Here is a 19,267-nt window from a genome sequence, read left to right on the forward strand (position 1 = left end):
TAAACACCCAATGCAGTCAGATCTGGACCAGTGAAATGTATCATTAAATCGAGGAAATCATTAAATTGAAGTTATAGTTTTGATATAGAAATATATTTTATTACTTTTGGTATAAAACTTAACAAATAAAATATTTTTTTTTAAAAATAAAATAAAGAAAGTTTAAATATCTAAATTAGTTTATAATTTCTAGCTTTCAAAATGATTGAAATATTTACAACATGCAAAGGAATTGGAACTTGAAACAGACGCAATTTTCAACAAAACTATTTTAATCTTTAGAGTTTCAAAATTTTATTTACAAAAATTCATTAAAAATTGCATTCCAATGCAATTATTAAAATATAATTTCAGAAAAAAAATTAACTACCATATAAAAAATATGATTTTATTCATTATGTTTATGCGAATTGTACTCTAACAAAATAAATACAACTTAACAAAAATTGCATAAATAATAAACAACATGCACAAAACATCATTTCTGCACTGAAACAATGACTGTCAGGTAACGTTGAGCATTTGTAAAAATAAAAATTTAATTAAAATTTAGTCCAATAAATCTAAAGAAACTTCATTTTTTCTTTCACTTTTTTTAAAACCCCTTTTATTCTTTGGAAAGTCCCCGTAGAATTTGGAAGATTTTCAAAATTTATGTGCGAGGTGACATCCTTCGAAAAAAGTTCATAGTCGGGAAGCTTGGTATAAGAACTGTGACGGGACAGGGAAGGTGTCCCCAGAGTCATGAATTTGGATTGGCTAGTCCTGCTCTCGGACCTCACTAATTTATTCGAGGTCTGAACGGGAGATTCTGGCCGAGACGGACTCTTGCTATGGACACTGATTTCGCTGACAATCGACATGTCGTTGCTGCTTTCTAGAGCCACGAATTCTTCATTCAGGGAAGACGGGCTGCTAGCAGCAGAGTTTTTCTCCCGAGCTACGTTGAGGCCGGTTTCCAAAGCATTGTCCCGGAGAGCATCGTCGGTCATGGTGTCTTCATCCAGTATTTGTTCAGTCAGTTCCATGACGAGTCTCTTTCTCATCTCTTCCAGTTCCGTAAGAGAAGGAGAAGATGTTCCGGAAATGGCTTCGTTCGAGATTCCGTCGTTGGAATTCAGATTGAAGCCAAGAGGTGGCACAAAACTCGGTGTATCGTTTTCAATCTGGACGGGAGATTCCATACCAGGAGGAGGAGGTTCAGGTTCCTCTTCTTCTGGTGGAGGAACAGGTGGAGGTGGTGCTTCATCCTCTGGTGGTAGGGGAGGATCATCTGGAGGTGGAGGTGGCACAGTTTCAATTGGCAAAGGTGGCACGAACCCGGAAAGAGATTTTTCATAGTCTTGACTAATGGCATCCTCATCTGAAAGACAGGTGCAGCTATTTAAGTATCCAGAAATCTGAACTGTATGCAGAAGTGTCATTAATGGAACTAATCAGAAATCATTAACAAAAAAAAAAGGAGTTAGAAAAGTGGAATAGGTCTAAGATAATCACATTTATATCTCTACATAGTATAAAATGAAGTCTCCAAAAAGCGTCTGTTTGTTTGAACTCGCAAAACTCGAGAACTACACGGCCGATTTTGCTGAAATTTTCACAGTTTGTTCCTTTAAGTCCTGAGAAGGTTTGCAGACCTGTTCGAAAAAAATTCGACGAGTAGTTCTTATTTTATTCCAATTTAGGCCCAATTTTCACATAAATTCCCGAATATGGGGGTGAAAAATTACTCGCAATTAGTAATATTATATATCGTTGGAAAGGGAAGAATTTTCAGCGTTCTATACAATTTGTTCCAATACTCTAACTTCATTGCAGCGGGAGTTTTTTACGTTTTTAGCTCGAATTTTTTTAGGCTTAACTGAAATTTAGGCACTACTTTCTTCATTAAATTTATCAATAAAAAGTGAATGAATTGTCCTACAGTTTTCGTTTTGACACCATTGAAAAGAGCTACCTTTTTTACTCCAGATCTAACTCGACCTAAGGTCGAAAGTTTAACCCTGTATCTCCATTAGAAAAAAAGTTACAAGTGAATTAAATGAAGTTCAAAATCTTTTCTCTATTCAAGTTTTTAACCATTTTATTTTGCTTTTCCACGGTAACGCTTTTTGAATCCATTGTTTATTTTCATCTTTCTCATTTTCAGTTCTTGAACTTATTTTATTTTGTGTTTCCATGGTTATGCTTTTTAAATCCATCTTTTTCATTTTATTTTAATTCCTTAAAAGTATTTTAGTATCTGTCGTCATTGTTTGGCGAGAAAATTTTGCATGATGGCTTTTTTTCTTTCATTTAATCCTGGTTATTGAAGATACTTCACTTGATGCAATGGTTTTTTTCAAAGTCGACCGGGCAATGCAGCTAGTATTTACATATGAAAGAGAACCTGAACTATTAGTTTATAAAATTAGTATTGAATAAAAATACATTTATACACTGAACTTAGCCACCAATTTTTCATTGGGTTACTGCAAAAACATGCAATAGTAAAATGTAAGGAACCCAGAATAATCAAAACATGCATGAAAATTAGAAATAGTAAATTTTAGATGTTATTATAACTAATATTATCATTAAAAAAAAACAATGACTAATTATTGAGGCTCATTCATTCTCAATATCTAAATTAAGTTTTTCAAAGATACATTAAAAAATATTTCCACTGATCTACCAAATAATGTTTTGTATAAAATTAAAAAAAATTTTCAAAATAAATAAATTAATAAAATTAAAAGTATCTTAATACATTACAATATCAAATCTTTAAATTATAACCTTTTTTTTTTTTCAAAACTTTTGAGTTTTATTCTATTAGATTTGCAGTAAATAACATGATTGCCCTTTGCCTGAAATGTATTCTGAAAATTACTTTTATGCTTTTGAAAGTCTGGTTTTGCATGAGAGTAAAACGCTAGATTATTTCAGCAAGAAAATAGCAAATGTGTTTTGAAACAACTTTGTTAATTCTAAATTATGGACATGCCGCATGCTGTGGAAGCAGTTACATAATTTACTTTCAGTAGTGTGATGACGAGAAAAAAAGCTTACAGAAACAAGTAAAAGTTAGTGACGTCAAAAGGTGGGGTGGTTCCATTCCAACCCCACAAAATAAACTCTCAGAGAGATCACTCTAAAGAGATTGCCATAACCAAGTGTTTGTTACATCAGATTAAAAATAATTAATACTGAATGCCTTTATTACACACTAGTGGTACCTGCACGGCTTTGCCTGTAGTAGAAAACTAAAAAGTCATTTGGTTAGCATATTGTTATAAATTCTGTAAATAGTAATTATTGTAGGAACGTAACCTGTAAATAGTTTCCCGTAATGAATATACAACCCCTTTTTCATATGGCTAAAGTATACGACCCCTATTTCCTTTTTGTTCATTGATAAAATTTGATAACGGTCTACTACTTTACAGAAGCGTGTGGAATATTTGAGAAATTTCTTTTCGGTGTATTTAAGCCGTTAGCGATGGATAAACAGTTTAGTTTCGATTGATATTTCGAGCTGAGGGCATTTTGCTCTGTTTATAGCGAGGCATTTCGCTGTGTTGTTTTCGTATTTGGAAGTAAATACGTGTGTAAACGTTGAGTTTACGGTGTTGTGTGATAATTGCTTAATTGCTGATGAATAATTTAGCAGTTGTTGAAGATCTTTCCTGTACATAGTGTAAATAAATTTCCTGTGTTTTTATCAAGAACTGTGTCTTCATTTCAAGAAAGTGGAAGCCGCACCGAATCCGTTACAATATATATTTACAGATAATAGATGATGAATTTCTTGCCAATTTGCTATGTTAAATGGCTTGCCCATGTTGTGGTAATTTGCTACGTTATGGTAATTTGCTCATCCATGTTATGATAATTTGCTTGGTATAATATCCTTAAGATTGGAATACAATCAAACAAAAAAGAAAAAAATCGAATGTTCGAAAAATCGCTTCGAGGTGCACACCCCCATGCTAAAAACTAATTTTGTGCCAAATTTCATGAAAATCAGCTGAACGGTCTAGGAGCTGTGCATGTCACAGAGATCTAGATATCCACACTTTCAGCTTTATTATCAGTAAATATTTTCATTAGTGGTTTGGATAAGATTAAATAAAATGTTAGTATTGCGTACTAAACTTGGTAATTAACAAACTAGAAATGTATCTTTAATTATCCATAGTATAGGAAGAAATGCTATTTTTATTTGCATGCTCTTGCCTTTTATGTACATTTCATTCATTTATCTGTCGACTATTGTAAACAAATCTAATTTCATAAAAGTTATTGAATAAAAATCACCCCATATTTTTGACTTTGATTATTAATTAGGGATTTCTCCAGCTGATTTATTCTAATTCATTAGCTTATGGTAGATTAGAATAAATATGTGTAACTAGCATTCCCGTACCCGGCATTGCTCGGGTAATGGAATTAGCAGGGGTTAACAGTGCTTGGTGCACCTAGTTTCGAAAATCCCCTATAATAATTACTTATTACCTATAACTTTTTCTAATTTGGGGAGGATCCCGTGGCCCCTGAACTCCTTACATATATGCCTTTGTCCTTAACCGATCTTTAACTGTCATTAACGATCCTTTTAAAGTATTGATTATCTTTGCAAACACAGGCCATCCACATTTTATTGATATACCTATGTTTAAGCAAGAACTTCTTTGTATACAACATTTTTAGTTTTTTTTTTCTGGTGCTAAAATTATTAAGCTGCTTGATGAACTGACTTTGGAGAAAGCTACATAACATTGGCCATGTGAAAAAAAGTCTTCTCTTAAATTGGTCCCTGCTACTTTTAATGTCTGTCCTTGTGATTTATTAATGGTTATTGCAAAGCAAACTTTAACAGGAAACTGTACTCTTCTTAATTCAAAAGGATAGTTCGCCTGTGATGATGTTCTTAAAAACTACGTTTCTAGTTTTGAAAAAACGAAAGCAAAAGACAGAAACATTATGATTTGACTTGAGAAAAGCCTCGAAGAACCACGTGAGAAACAAAAACAATATCAAATTTATAGTTCGCTATCGACCAAAAGTTGAGATGAAGTACTGAATAATGATTTGAATGGAGGAAAGCCTTCGAAAATAAGGGATTTGAATTCAATGACATGTTTTAATTTCTCAGAAATTAAGGGGTTTTAATTAATTTCTCCCGAACTAATTGAGATTTCGAAAAATCCTTTCTTAGTGGTTACTTTCGTAGTCATGCGGACATGCCTGCCAAATTTCAAGTCTGAAGCTTCAGCGGTTTCGGCTGTGCGTTGATATATATATATATATGTATATATATTATCTCAGGACATTGATTTTTATATATTAAGATTATTTTAGACTTGCCTTCGTTTCTCAATGATGAGAACTCACAACATAAAAAGCAACCATTGAATTATACACATCCAGCAACATATCCCAAGATTTTGATTACCACACATACCTGAGTTTTCTTCCATTTCCATATCAACTTCACATCGCTGTACTTTAAATGGTCTATTTTCAACCAACTCTCGCTTTCTTTTAGGTCTCACATCCTACATTACAACGTTTAAACAATAAATGTTAGCAGTGGATATCAAAATGTTATTTTCTAAAAGCTAAATCATAATTCAAAGTCTTAGAAGAGAAAAGTATATTTTATGGTTACTATTTATTTGAAATTTATGATGGTTCTTTTTATTATTAAAATTTTATTATTAGAAAGCAAATTTAGACAAATTACTTTTAGGATTTTAATCCAATTGAATAAGACATTTTAATAACATAACAAATGAAGGTTTTGAGCATTCAAAGAAATCATTTTTAAACAAACATGTTTTATACATTCTGGTAGCAACATATTGCATCCTATGCAAATGAAATTTTCCTTCCTAATAAATAAACATTCTTCAGACTTTTAATGAAAAATACACTTACGGGCTTCACCATAAAGGTTTCCTGTACACATCTCAAATCTTGGAAGTGGATTGGGGGAAATCCTAGTTTATCTGCTTCCTGAAAGCATTTTTTTTTTAAATTAAAAAAAAGGAAGAAGAAATAAGTAATTTAAACGGAAAACATTTTACACAACTAAAACATAGGGAAAGACCAAAAAATGAATACAGTCATCCCTCTCTACTTCGCCGTTTTTTCTGTTTTTTTTTCTTCTTCAATTATAGCGCTGAGCCTTTTTTTTATGTTCTCGCGTAAACTTTTTCTTACAAGAGAATTACAAATTATGTCTTTTAAGTAAGGTACGCTCTTCTTAGGGACTGTAGTTGTACTAGTTGAGGGAGTGGAGGTTTAAAATCGCCAAAGAAAGTTTATCTCAATTTAACCTTAAACGCTAACTGCAAAGTATAAATCACCGTATTATTACTAGGGGATAAATACATCTCGAATGGTGTTCAACAACGTACTAGCTTTTTAAGCTGTATGCGTAATACCTTTGATGAGGATAAATGTAGAGAAAGAAAAGGGGCACATACAGTCACTAACTGGAAATTAATTCATCATTGAACAAGTTGAAGTTGAGCTATTTTCATAGTTTAGTAGTGTGTTTAAGAACTGCATGTGTGTGTGTGTGTACTTTATTTTCCAATATATATATATATATATAATTAATGTGATATCGATTCCGTCTAATATATCTCGTTTTCTAATATTTTGTGCAATATATTAACCCTTACAGGCGCGGGTCATTAAAATTTTAGAAATATAATTAAAAACACAATGGATGGGATAAATTGGTTATCTGGACATAGATTTTACAGTCAAATTTTTTTTTAATTCACCCCCTCCAGCTGGGTGTGGTGTCCCCGTTTGTGACCACCGCCCTCCTAGAGCAAAAATTGTTTTCTGAAGTGGTTATGCTTACCTCGTATGACAATTGGAGTAATTTCAAATATTTTAAGCTCTTAAGCATTTTTACTAATTCAATAATTTATGCCATTAAGAATATTTAGAACACAAAATTCAATATTTTTACTATAAAAATTCCAAGATAAAGATGAAGTAAAATTCAAGAAAGTTCATATAGATTATATAAAATTATCTAAATAAGCAACTTAAAATGTTAAAAATATTTTTGGCATATTGTTCTTGCTTTATGTGCATTCCTTTTGTGCTATAAAATATTAAATGAAAAAATACGACTGTATAATACCATTTACAGAAAAAATAATATCAAAGCTGATAATAAAAAAAGTATACAATTGTCTGGTAGGAAAAGCAGATCTCAAATGTGTGCAGTCATGGACCTTCATATTCACCTGTTCTGGGTCAAGAACCCAAAATAAATAAACAAAAGCCCATTGTAAACTATTCTTTTGGTCCCCCTTTTCTGAAATGTATCAAATTACATCTTTCACCCACAGTGAGATCAATGCCCTAGACGGGCGGTGTCCACAATTGGGGACACCTGGAAAGAAACTTTGTTTATGCATTCAAAAATGAACTCGAATCTTTTGCAAAATTATGATTGATTAGCTCAGGATTCCTGAGGGAAAATGGTTGACTAATTTAGTTTATGGTGTAAATTTTAAAATCTTGAAAAAATATTGTATTTGAGCTTGAAAATCGAGGTATTTTGAACAAGAAATTAAGCCAACAAAAAGAGTCATATTTAATAGTGCTGCCATCTGTGTGCATTAAAGAGAAATAAAAGCAACTAATGCAGTGATTTTTGGAGTTTTAAAGAAAAAATTTTTTTTTTAAAGAAATTTTTAAAATTGGTGTCCCTTTTTGTGACCACCGCGCCGGAAAGGGTTAAGTAATACAAATGTAATGTTGGCTAAGGGTGCTGTTTCATGTCTAGGGGGATCTAACTATGTTAAAAACCTATTTAAATTGTCGTCAGTATGTTTCATGCCCTCTAATTAAGAAAATATTCGGTTTACAAATACAGAATTATACTTCGCGGAAATTCAGTTATCGCGGTAAAGTCTGGAACGAATTAGCCGCGATAAACGAGGGTTAACTGTAAACCTACCAAATTCCATTAAAATTCACTTAAAAAATGTTTTGCAAGAGTAAAGCATCAACTATCTGAAGCGATGGCAGAACTGGCGTTCAAAACATTTGCAAATAAAATTTAAAAACAAAGTCACAGAAAAAATGAAAATCAAAGAAGCAGTACATTCAACACTAACTCAGTTCAGAACTTACATCAACAAAATCAGTGGGGAGAACAGCATTAAAGCCTGGATAATCAACCAGCTTATCAGGATCATATTGAACTGTTGAAAAAGAGCAAGTAATATAGTGACACAAACAAATGAGAAGATAAGAAACATTGTCATATTTGCAAACTATATGAAACTATTTCTTTACATTTAAAACACCTGATGCTCTAACAATGGTCACTCTTTCAACTCAAAGTAACTAGGGAAGAATTTTCTGGTTATAGAAGTTGTGTTCAACTGCTGTCAAGTAAAGCTTTGCGAAACATCTGGGTGCACAAAAAAAAGTACACAGATTTTGTTTGTCCCAAAAAAAGAAGAGGGACTTGAAAATTTGAAAAGAGACAAGGGAGGAATAACCTTTAGCTCAATATTAAAAGGTAAAAAAAAAAAAACTGTTGTAATAATTGGTAAACTCAGAGCGAAAATAATTAAATCTGCCCAAAAGCTATCTGTTTCTTATTTGAAAATAAAAAAAATGCAGTTTAGGTGGTGAAAAAACTTGCTTGGAACAAATTTACTAAAGTGTACTACAAGCAATATAGTATATAACAGCAGGCACAGTAGTCATCATATAAAGGGTAAGCTGAAAAATTGTTCATTACAACTTGAGCATCACCTCCCAATGTTTAATAAAATTTTGAAAAGGTTGATCATGGTCTCCAACTAAAAAAGGGATTACTGTTAAAATTGTTTTAGCATAAAAAATAATAAAAAGAATAAGATTATTTAAAAAACAAAGTTATACTTTTCTTTAGGATGAATGAATTGGCTAAAATTAACAAAAAAATTATAAACCTTCAAAAATAAGTACAACAGTACAATTAATCAGCTGAACCTTGACACTAGAATAATAACCATGAAGACTATGAATAAACAAGTATAAAAATGGACAGGATTGTGCATTTTTACTCATCTACTTAACCATGTAGTTTTCACTCATCATTCAAATATATTTTTATACTTATAACATAAGTACAAATATGCAGGACTCTCAACAGATTTTTAGTTTGCCACTAGGAAAAAAAGGACTTAAATTCTAAAAGTAAGCAACTAAAAAAGGGATCTAATCTTTAAAGGTTAAAATTAGGGATGCACATTCATTAACATGCAATCGGTAATCTGCCACCTTGCTTATTATTTATAAACAGCTAATTTTACCCGATTTATCAGCTAAAAAAATTTTGTTCATTAATACTGTAAAAGCATTTATTTTCAAAAGGCTTTAATTTTCGCGAACCCATTGTAATCGCGAAAATTTAAACCTCAAGGATTTTCTTTTCTTTTAACTTTCTGTTAGGGATTAATATAATTTCGGGAGCCTTTTGTAATAGTTTAAACTTCCTAAGCCTTGTGATTTTTATTCCTTTTGACTTTTTGTTCTGTTCAGAAAAAAACCGCAAAATCATCTTCCTTTTCAGAAAAATTACAGGTCGCGAAAATGAGTGCTTTTACAGTATTACTTTTGCTGAGAACAAGAAACAATTCTAATTTTAGCTGATCAATTGGCTAAACGATTATATTATTTAATTAAAAAAAATAGGACAAGAAATTATGCTGAATGAATACAAATTATCATGGTAGGTGTAAACAACACATTCATATCCCCCCCCCCTATTTTTTTTGCAGAAAAAAAAAGCAAATGCATAAGAGGTTGCAGGGAAAATTAAAAATGAAATTGAGAAAAGGTTTGAGAAAATAACTTTGAAATAAATTCAATATTAAACAAAACAATTTACAAATTTTCATTTTCTGAATGCAAATTTCTTGAAATCACATCAATTTAAAAATCTTCTGAACAAATTTCAAGCCAAATTCTAAAGGAAAATCAAGCTAAAAACTAGGAGTAGTAAGAGCTTTTTGCTGTAGAGTAGGAACTTTTGCTGAAAAGTAGGACACTTCCTACTTAAGTAGGAAAAAGTAGGAACAGTAGAACGAAAATAAGCCCTGTTGTTGAAATGATCATCATAAGCCAATTTCTTTTCTGTAACATTATGGGTGAACAAATAAAGACTCAAGAGTACTACATTCTAACTAGGAAAGACTGAAGAGCCAATATTTTTAACGTACGGATAGTTTTTACTACCATAATTGTAAAACTCGTTAATTCGGTTTTTAATTAGTATCTCCGGTAATTAAAGTGCTACAAAAACGAGGCCAAGCTAAGAACGCTTTTGATCAAGTCACCTTTTGAACGAAAAAAAAAGAACTATCAAAATCTGTTCATCTGTTTAGGAGCTATAATGCCACAAATAGACACACAGATACACACTTTTAAAACTTATTACCCCTTCCTTTTTGCGACTTGGGGGTACAAATTGGCTTGGGAAATGATACCTTATAATTTAACCCTTACAGGCGCGGGTCATTAAAATTTTAGAAATATAATAAAAAAACACGATGGATGAGATAAATTGGTTATCTGGACATAGATTTTACAGTAAAAATTTTTTTTAATTCACCCCCTCCATCTTGGGGTGGTGTCCCCGTTTGTGACCACCGCCCGCCTACAGCACAAATTGTTTTCTGAAGTGGTTATGTTTACCACGTATGACAATTGGAGTAATTTCAAATATTTTAAGCTCTTAAGCATTTTTACTAATTATTTCAATAATTTATGCCATTAAGAATATTTAGAACACAAAATTCAATATTTTAATTATAAAAATTCCAAGATAAAGATGAAGTAAAATTCAAGAAAGTTCATATAGATTATATAAAATTATCTAAATAAGCAATTTAAAATGTTAAAAATATTTTTGGCACATTGTTCTTGCTTAATGTGCATTCCTTTTGTGCTATAAAATATTAAATGAAAAAATACGACTGTATAATACCATTTACAGAAAAAATAATATCAAAGCTGATAATAAAAAAAGTATACAACTGTCTGGTAGGAAAAGCAGATCTCAAATGTGTGCAGGCATGGACCTTCAAATTCACCTGTTCTGGGTCAAGAACCCAAAATAAATAAACAAAAGCCCATTATAGACTTCTTTTGGTCCCCCTTTTCTGAAATGTATCAAATTACATCGTTCACCCACAACAGTGAGATCAATGCTCTAGACGGGCGGTGTCCACATTTGGGGACACCTGGAAAGAAACTTTGTTTATGCATTCAAAATTGAACTCGAATCTTTTACAAAATTATGATTGATTAGCTCAGGATTCCTGAGGTAAAATGGTTGACTAATTTAGTTTATGGTGTAAATTTTAAAATCTTGAAAGAAAAAAATATTGTATTTAAGCTTGAAAATCGAGGTATTTTGAACAAGAAATTAAGACAACAATAAGAGTCATATTTAATAGTGCTGCCATCTGTGTGGATTACAGAGAAATAAAAGCAACTAATGCACCAATTTTGGAGTTTTAAAGAAAAAACTTTTTTTTAAAGAAATTATTAAAATTGGTGTCCCTTTTTGTGACCACCGCGCCGGAAAGGGTTAAATAGGGAACAAAAGCTAATTTAAATTGAATTAGAGTCTTTTATTCAAATATTTAAGAATTTTTAGAATAGAAAAGATTCGTTTAAGATCTGCCAAAAAGGGAACAGATACAGATCCTTATCTTCCCTCAGATATCTACGGATATGGATATCCGGAACAGCACTACTACAATTGCAGGAAAAGTGCAACTGTCCAGAAACTGTGGGAAATGCTTATGTTCAACTAGACAAAATTTTGTATAGTTGTTTATATGAAATCTTTTTAGTAAATTCAAATTTCTTTCTGTTCCAACTCCGTTAATTCCTTTATAAGATATTACAAGTATATTAAATAAGCTGTAATGAAACAATCTCAATGCATGTAATTAGTTTTGTATATTCATTTCAAAAACAGAAAGTTAAATATGGAAAACAAAACTGAATATTACTCTTAATGTCAGGAGGACCATCTTCAGAAGTTCCACCAGCTTCAACTGCAACACAAATTAAAAAATTAACTAAATTATTTTAACATAAATTAATAAAATAAAAAATACAGTTGAATATGGTTATAATTTCTTTGCTTAAAACAACTTGCTAACAATGTCAATAAGAGCGCATTAGTTGAACTGTCGGAAAATTTTACTGGTAACGGAACTCATTAATAACAACCAGCTCAAATTTATCACCAAGTAAAAGTTTATCACTGTTCAGAAATAATAAAATAATGTAATGTAATCAAATGCAAAACTAAGCATTAAAATAACAACCACATGCTTAGGAATTCAGGACTTCTAGCACTAAATGCTGAAGAAAAAAAGGACTTTAGAGACCAAAACTCAAGCAAAAATAGGGACTTTTAGTATCCTGTCATGTCAACTCATTACTATAAGTACTAAGTTACAAAAACAAAAACCCAAAAAAAAAGAAGAGGGGGGAGGTTTAGTTTGCTAGAATGTTAACTTGAACAATTGAGTTGCATCAATTTTTAAGGACATTTTGTTAAGCGATTTAGTGTCCATGGGAAAAATTCGAAACATTTATACAAAAACTAACAATAAGAACAAATTAGCACAGTCAGATCAAGAAAATTACAGAGATTCAAAATATATTTTCAGTTTTTTGTTTTAAGAAATAGAATCAATGTCAATAATAAAAACGAAAATACTTTTTCAGATGTAGGAAACTAATGAATCTGAAGTGAAGTGAATTAAAAATATTTTAGCAAAATGCTGCAAATGATTTTATTTTCGACATAACCGATTGTTGACCCTAAAATATTTACTTTCATTCTAAATTTTAATACGTATCAGTTTGTTTTATATAAAAATAGCTGCACTGCCCAGCTTTGCACGGTCTGCCTCGAAAATAAACGTTATGTCAAGAAGCGCATGTTCAACAATCAGGCTTCAATTAGAGAAAGAAAAAAAAACTATAATTCCCTGCCAAAATAACACTGGTCAACAAGGTTTCTGTTCATCAGTAAATAAGTCGTGACTTTTATATTCTAGAGAATGTTGAAAATGAATATGACAGTAAAAATATTCCATCACCCACAGATTTTAATCCAAAATCTTTAAAAAATCTCAATTTAATGAGACTCACAGAGCCGTGTCCAAGGGGAGGGTTTTAGGGGTTAAACCCCTCCCATTGAAAAAAAAAAAGTATGTCAAATGAAGAAAACGATCGGCTTAAATTAACTTTAATGCGAAAGTCTGCGTTTAACGCCCCCCCCCCCCCTTTCTCTCTGAAGTTTTTCTGTAATTTTAACTCAGTAATTCTGTATTTTTTTCCCTCTAATTCAACTCAGGTGGACCTAGACGCTTGCATTTCTTTCTCTTATAACTTAAAAAAATTTGCATAACATTCAAATGTTATGTATTACAACTGTTAAAGCTTTGCCGACTGAAATAATATTTTGGAAAAACTGTGGTGGTAGAACCGTTGAATTATCTACCGATACAAAGCATTAATATTGCTTATTGTAAGGAGGTAATGATGAATTTGGCATGTGTTGCAGCTATGAAGATGTATTAGTGATGGTGTTTAGTAATGTAATTTGCATCTAGAATAAGCTCGTTCGAAGCATTATTTCAGAACGTAAAATCTGATATACATTCTCTTACATAAAAAGAATTCGTGGAGAGTTTTTAATACTTGTTAAACCGCATAGTTAACAGATTTAATTAAAAAGAAACAAACAAGGTTTGATAAAAGTGAACCTGTAAAATGAAGGAATACTTTGGTCACGAGCAGCCAGAATTATTCTTCTAAGGGAAGGGGGGGGGGGGGGTACAGCAGTACTTACAGATGCATAAATGCCATACTGGGATCGATAATTTGTAGTAAAACTAATAAAGGTTGTGAGGGATTGAATTTCCCCTCCCCAGGTAAGATTAAAACCCCTCCCTTTATGAAAATCTGGACACGGGCCTGGATACTCATTTAATACAAGTACAATATTTTTATCATTTACCATTTTATAAACAGTTACAAAGCTTAAAACTAGTATAAAACACAAAAATATATATTGTTTAAAAAGTTGTAGAAGAATGGAAGAGATTTTTGATGAAAATAAATAATGACACTCATAAAAAATTTCCTAAATTTCATACTTTACATAGTTGTAAATGCTTTAACTGTGGATGCTCTATTATCGGCACTAACAAACTTTAACAAGATATAATATTCTAATAAGATTATAAAGTATTCCCAAGCATATTAGGAGTAAACCGTCCGTGATATTTCGTGTCCATTACAGAAATATCCTGGTGGAAGCGCTTTGCATTCTTTTCGCTCACAGCTCCCATACTTTCAGCGGGAAAAAAATTCTGTGATGTTGAACATCCTAATTTTTTGTAACTTTTTAACATGACTTTAATTTTTTTTTTCATAGTTAGGATTTTTATTATTTCCTAAAAACTGTCACTACATTTTTTAAATCAATCCATGCTGTTTTTCCTAAATCACTTAACCCTAGAACACTAGTGTACGTAAAATTTACGTACAAGCCTTCTATATTGGCTGCTTTCTCCCCTTTTTTTTCATCGATGAACTCGTCCGAGTAGAAGTGCTTCGAGTGATGACTTAGTTAGCTGCCTGCCACGTGGCTTACCTTCATCGTCTATTGTTTAGTCCACACGCTTGTTGTTCTAGATGTCACACGTAAATTTTACGTGTCTCTAGTAATACATGTGCAGTATTTTACACGTATATTTAACGTATCGCTAGCGATAACGTCTATTTTATAGTTATTAAAAATTTTATAACAACATTATTCGCAGCATTTTCATTTCGTTTTTGTATCAGTATGAATCAGCATAAACTGCAATCTCCATCCTCAAGATTGCAGTTTATGCTAAAGCTTCAGCAACAGCTATGTGAAAATTAGCAACATCAACGTCTGAGCACCCAAAATCTATCAAGGTTTAGAACAAGATATACAGAATACAGAAATTACACAGAATCAGCAAGGACGAAGAACCTGACTGCAGCTTTTGCAACTATAAAAAAAAAAAAAAAAAAGAAGAAGATGACAACTAATTACTGCATGTGTGGCAAGACAATTTGTGGGCAGCACCAAAAAAATTTTTTTCCAAGTTGCATTTAGACAATTTATCTGCATAATTAGACGTTTTATTATTTTTCCTCTATCTTTTATACACCTATTCCTTTTTCTTATTCTTTTAGCATCTTTAAGCTTATACTATGTATAATTAGTCTTGGTTTATAATGTATCCATAATGCAATTTGTTATTTTCATAATATTTCCTAATACTATACATTTTATGCATTTTTTTGATATTTTTTGAACTGTTTGTATAATTGATAGCTTTTTTTTTTTTTTACAAACATTAGTAAATAAAATAAATTTTGTAAGAACATGTAAATTTTACGTATTTCTAGTAATAACAGCCTATTTAAACAAGCTAGTGTTCTAGGGTTAAACTAGCTTCAAAATTTTAGTCTTTCATAATTTTTGCATAAATGAGGGTTGGGAACTGTTTCGACAAATATTGAAATCCAAACCCTTCTTAATCCATTGTTTTAATGAAATTCTACATCAATCCCAACTTTATGGGTAAAGGTGGGGGAACATTTTTTTTTAAATCGATTAGAGGAACGTTTTGCATATATATTTTTTTCCACCTGCAACATATTGTTTGCACTCTGGCCATTTCTGTTTGATATAATGTGCATGCTCTGCCCTGCTGTCCCACTCACACAGAAAATAGTAGTATATTGTATAATCAAGTTGCGGACCAATGACAATAGTAATTGCTTTAAAAACTGTCCATATGCTCCAATTATGATCTGAATAGTCAATTACATGAATCAAGAGCTTCATATTTTCGTTGGATTCTTTCAATATGCAAGAATAAGCTATTGGAAACGATGGCAGAATATTTCCACGCACCGAAGGACAACATCAACTACCATGATCTTGCGGGAAACTGAAATGATATGGAGTGCCTAGCGCCATCTGCTCGGGGACACATATATAAAAACTATCAAAGTGAATTCGGTTTCAACTCTCTTGTTACATGTTCTATGGATTTAATGAGTAAAAAAATGTGTCTATGGATCAAATGCATCTAAAAAAAATATGGTAAACTTGTAACTGCTATAAGATAGCATATATAATCCAGAACTTATGATTGAAATTTCTTAAAACTGGAGGGTGATAGAAATTTTTTGCAAACTTATTCTTTTTCAGTGCACTTTGAAATCTATAAGAAACACCCAAAATACCTTGAGGAACAGGAAATTCGTTAAAACTTGTTTTTCAGCATAATCATTCTTAAAGAAAGAAAACAGCAAATCAAAAATTTCCTAATAAATAAATTAAACCCAACACTCTATAAATACAATTATAATCCTTCATTATCTTCTGCAGGCAGTACAAAAAAAGATGAAAAATTGCCAAATAATAATCAAAAAGGGAAATTTTTAACTTAAAACAAAAATTGAAATGAGATCACGCAATGGAAAATTACCCCGAAACGAAAATAGGCTTAAAAATGCTCATAACTATTTTTCTAGTGATTTTACAGCCTTGTTTTTTTTTTTTTTTTTTGAAGTTTGAAGGAAGTAAACGTACTCCAAGGGTATTTTTTGCGGACCTTAGAGTGGTGCTAAAACCGAACTGGTCATATAATTATTTCAGGTGGAAAAAGCCATTTAATGACATTTTCAGGCCTTAAAATTAAAATTTGAACAATTTAGTACTTTTTGAAAACCTCCCTCCTTCCTTCTCAGGTGCCCAAGTACCTCCCTGCTAAATTTGGTCGATCCAACGAAAACTGTGGATTTGTATAGGGAACATACATACATACACACATATAAATATACTAGAAGACCGGACAGACGTTGTTCTGTTCAAACTTTGTAAATTGAAAAGTTAAAAAATTTCAAAAAGCTATCAAGTGTTTGAACTGTTTTGTTGAAAAAAAAATAAGTAAAAAGAAAATGTTTTAAGCTGCTTGGTGTCAGAATGCGTATACTTATTACGACTTGATTTATTTAATGCCTACTGGGCAGTTGTTTTATTAACTATTTTTTCTCCTGTACTTGATCGTTTGTTCCTTCAGCCATACTCAAAGGATAAAAAGCGTTCTCAGATATTAAGTGTAGAAAACTAACTACTCATCTAGAACAAACGGAAAATCCCGCTGCAACATATTCCCCATATGAAAAAGAATAAAACAATCGAAAGGATATCGTTTAGAAAATAATAAAGGTAAAAACAGTTCTCTGAATAAGCGAAAATCACTCATCCCTCCCCCCCGTCCGTCCTAATGTAAAATAAACATTCTTCAACTAAAATCACTAAAAACTCTTTAAAAACGAAAAGCAATTCTTTGAAATTTGAAATATTTCACCAAATAAACAAAAAATACAATAAATTACATTAACAGTAGATTTAAAATGTAAACAAATGATCACGCAACTCTATTGTTCATTGCCAATGTCGCCAAGCCACCACGTTACTGTAATCAAGCCGATCAGTGAGTGAAGCTAACTCCGACCGATTAGCGGTCCGATCTTTTGAACGAAAACTTTTTAAAACTTCATATATTGCCTACTTTGTTCTTTCCACCAAAGGTCCACCACTGCACTGATCTTTTGTGTACAGAACTACTCTGTTGTAATTTATATGGATGAAAATAAAATTTGTTTCGTCTTTCAATTCCATCATCTTTTCCTTTAATAATGTATTGATTAGTTTGAAAATCCTTAAAGTATTCTTGACATTGGTGCCAAAATTCAGATGGATTTCAGCAGAGAAACAAATGTTGCTAGGTACGGTAGTTTCTGAGTACTTTACTTTAATATATAACACGGGACCTAAAATTGTTGTTTTCAAAAAATGAAGGCTCCACCTCTCTCTCTCTACGTTTTATCTATTTTCAATTGACATACAGTGGTGGACAAAATTATAGACTCAATTTTTTTTTCTTTTGTTTCCATTGCAACATGACTCAATTTAAATTACTTTCATTGAAGTAAAGATGAATAGTTGAAGAAATAGTTCTAAAATTAGTACATCTTATCAATTAAATTAAAAATTTCATAAAATTAGAAAATTTGCAAATTTAATATTTTATTATTATGTGAAACCTGGACAAAAGTATAAACTCAGAGGTAAAAAATCCAGGATTACGAGAAAGTTTCGTTCCAAAATGTTAATTTAACGCCATAGAATGAATAAATGTTGCCATCAGTGATTGCTAAAAGTTTTGTTTTTGGAAATTAATGAGAAACATATAAATGCACCGCTGGACAAAATTTTAAACTCACTTTTTTTTTTCATTTTTTCAATCATAATTTAACTCAGTTAAAAAACTTTTTGTTCCAGTAAAGATAAAAAACTGACTAAATAGTCCTAAATTCAGTATAACTCATAAGCTTTATAAAATAAATAATTTAATTAAAAAAATCTCAACTTTAATATCTTTATAATACATGAAACCTGGACAAAAGTATCAACTCAAAAGTAAGAAACTTTGAAGTTTGGTAGAATTTTATTCAAATTCTTCATCATTTAACGACCAAAATTGAACCAATCTGAATTACAAAATTACAAACTTACAATACTGCATAAACACAATTATAAGCTAACAAAATTTTAATTTTTTTGAGTTTAATTAAGTTACATTTGCAATTACTTCAGTAAAACAAATGCATAAATTTAGGAAAATGTAATTTTGCTATTAACATGGATAAATTGAAAAAAAAAAAATCAATATTTGAAATGTTTTAAAAATTAACACTGCATTAAATCTAGCCATTAGTGTAAACTACGAACTTTTAAAAACGAGTTGGGCTCCCAGTTTTCTGAATTACCTCGAATATGCGAATGGGCATGAAGATTTCACAAGCGTTTCCAACAGCTGCAGTGGCATATGGTTCCATGCTGAAAATATTGCCCTTTTTAATTCCTCTATGGTTTGGTACTGGTGCCGATCATGATAAACTTTGCGAACCGTGGTCCCCCAAAGATTTTCAATCGGATTAAGATCCGGACTACGAGCTGGCCATTTGGTAACTTTGATACCTCAGCGCTTGAACCATTCTTTTCTACTTTTCGCTGTGTGTACACTCGCGTTATCTTGCTAAAATAACCAGTTACCTCCAGGAATCAGATGAGCAAAAGGTAAGAGATGATCTTCCAGTA

At 31.4% G+C, this 19,267-nt stretch overlaps 1 protein-coding gene across 1 annotated transcript in view; it reads right to left on the reverse strand.

The window, feature by feature from the left end:
* Nucleotides 1–340: 340 nt before the first annotated feature.
* Nucleotides 341–19,267, reverse strand: part of LOC129235086 (zinc finger CCHC domain-containing protein 8 homolog) — a 51,239-nt gene continuing 32,312 nt past the window's right edge. Inside the window, exons 8-12 of the mRNA XM_054868765.1 lie at nt 12,039–12,083; nt 8,152–8,222; nt 5,923–6,000; nt 5,447–5,540; nt 341–1,363 (exon numbers count right to left, since the gene is read on the reverse strand). Coding sequence (XP_054724740.1) covers nt 564–1,363; nt 5,447–5,540; nt 5,923–6,000; nt 8,152–8,222; nt 12,039–12,083 — 1,088 coding nt within the window. The 3' untranslated portion in view covers nt 341–563. The remainder of the gene's footprint in view (nt 1,364–5,446; nt 5,541–5,922; nt 6,001–8,151; nt 8,223–12,038; nt 12,084–19,267) is intronic.

This window comes from Uloborus diversus, chromosome 2 (assembly GCF_026930045.1).
Source record: "Uloborus diversus isolate 005 chromosome 2, Udiv.v.3.1, whole genome shotgun sequence".
Classification (NCBI taxonomy): Eukaryota; Metazoa; Arthropoda; class Arachnida; order Araneae; family Uloboridae; genus Uloborus; species Uloborus diversus.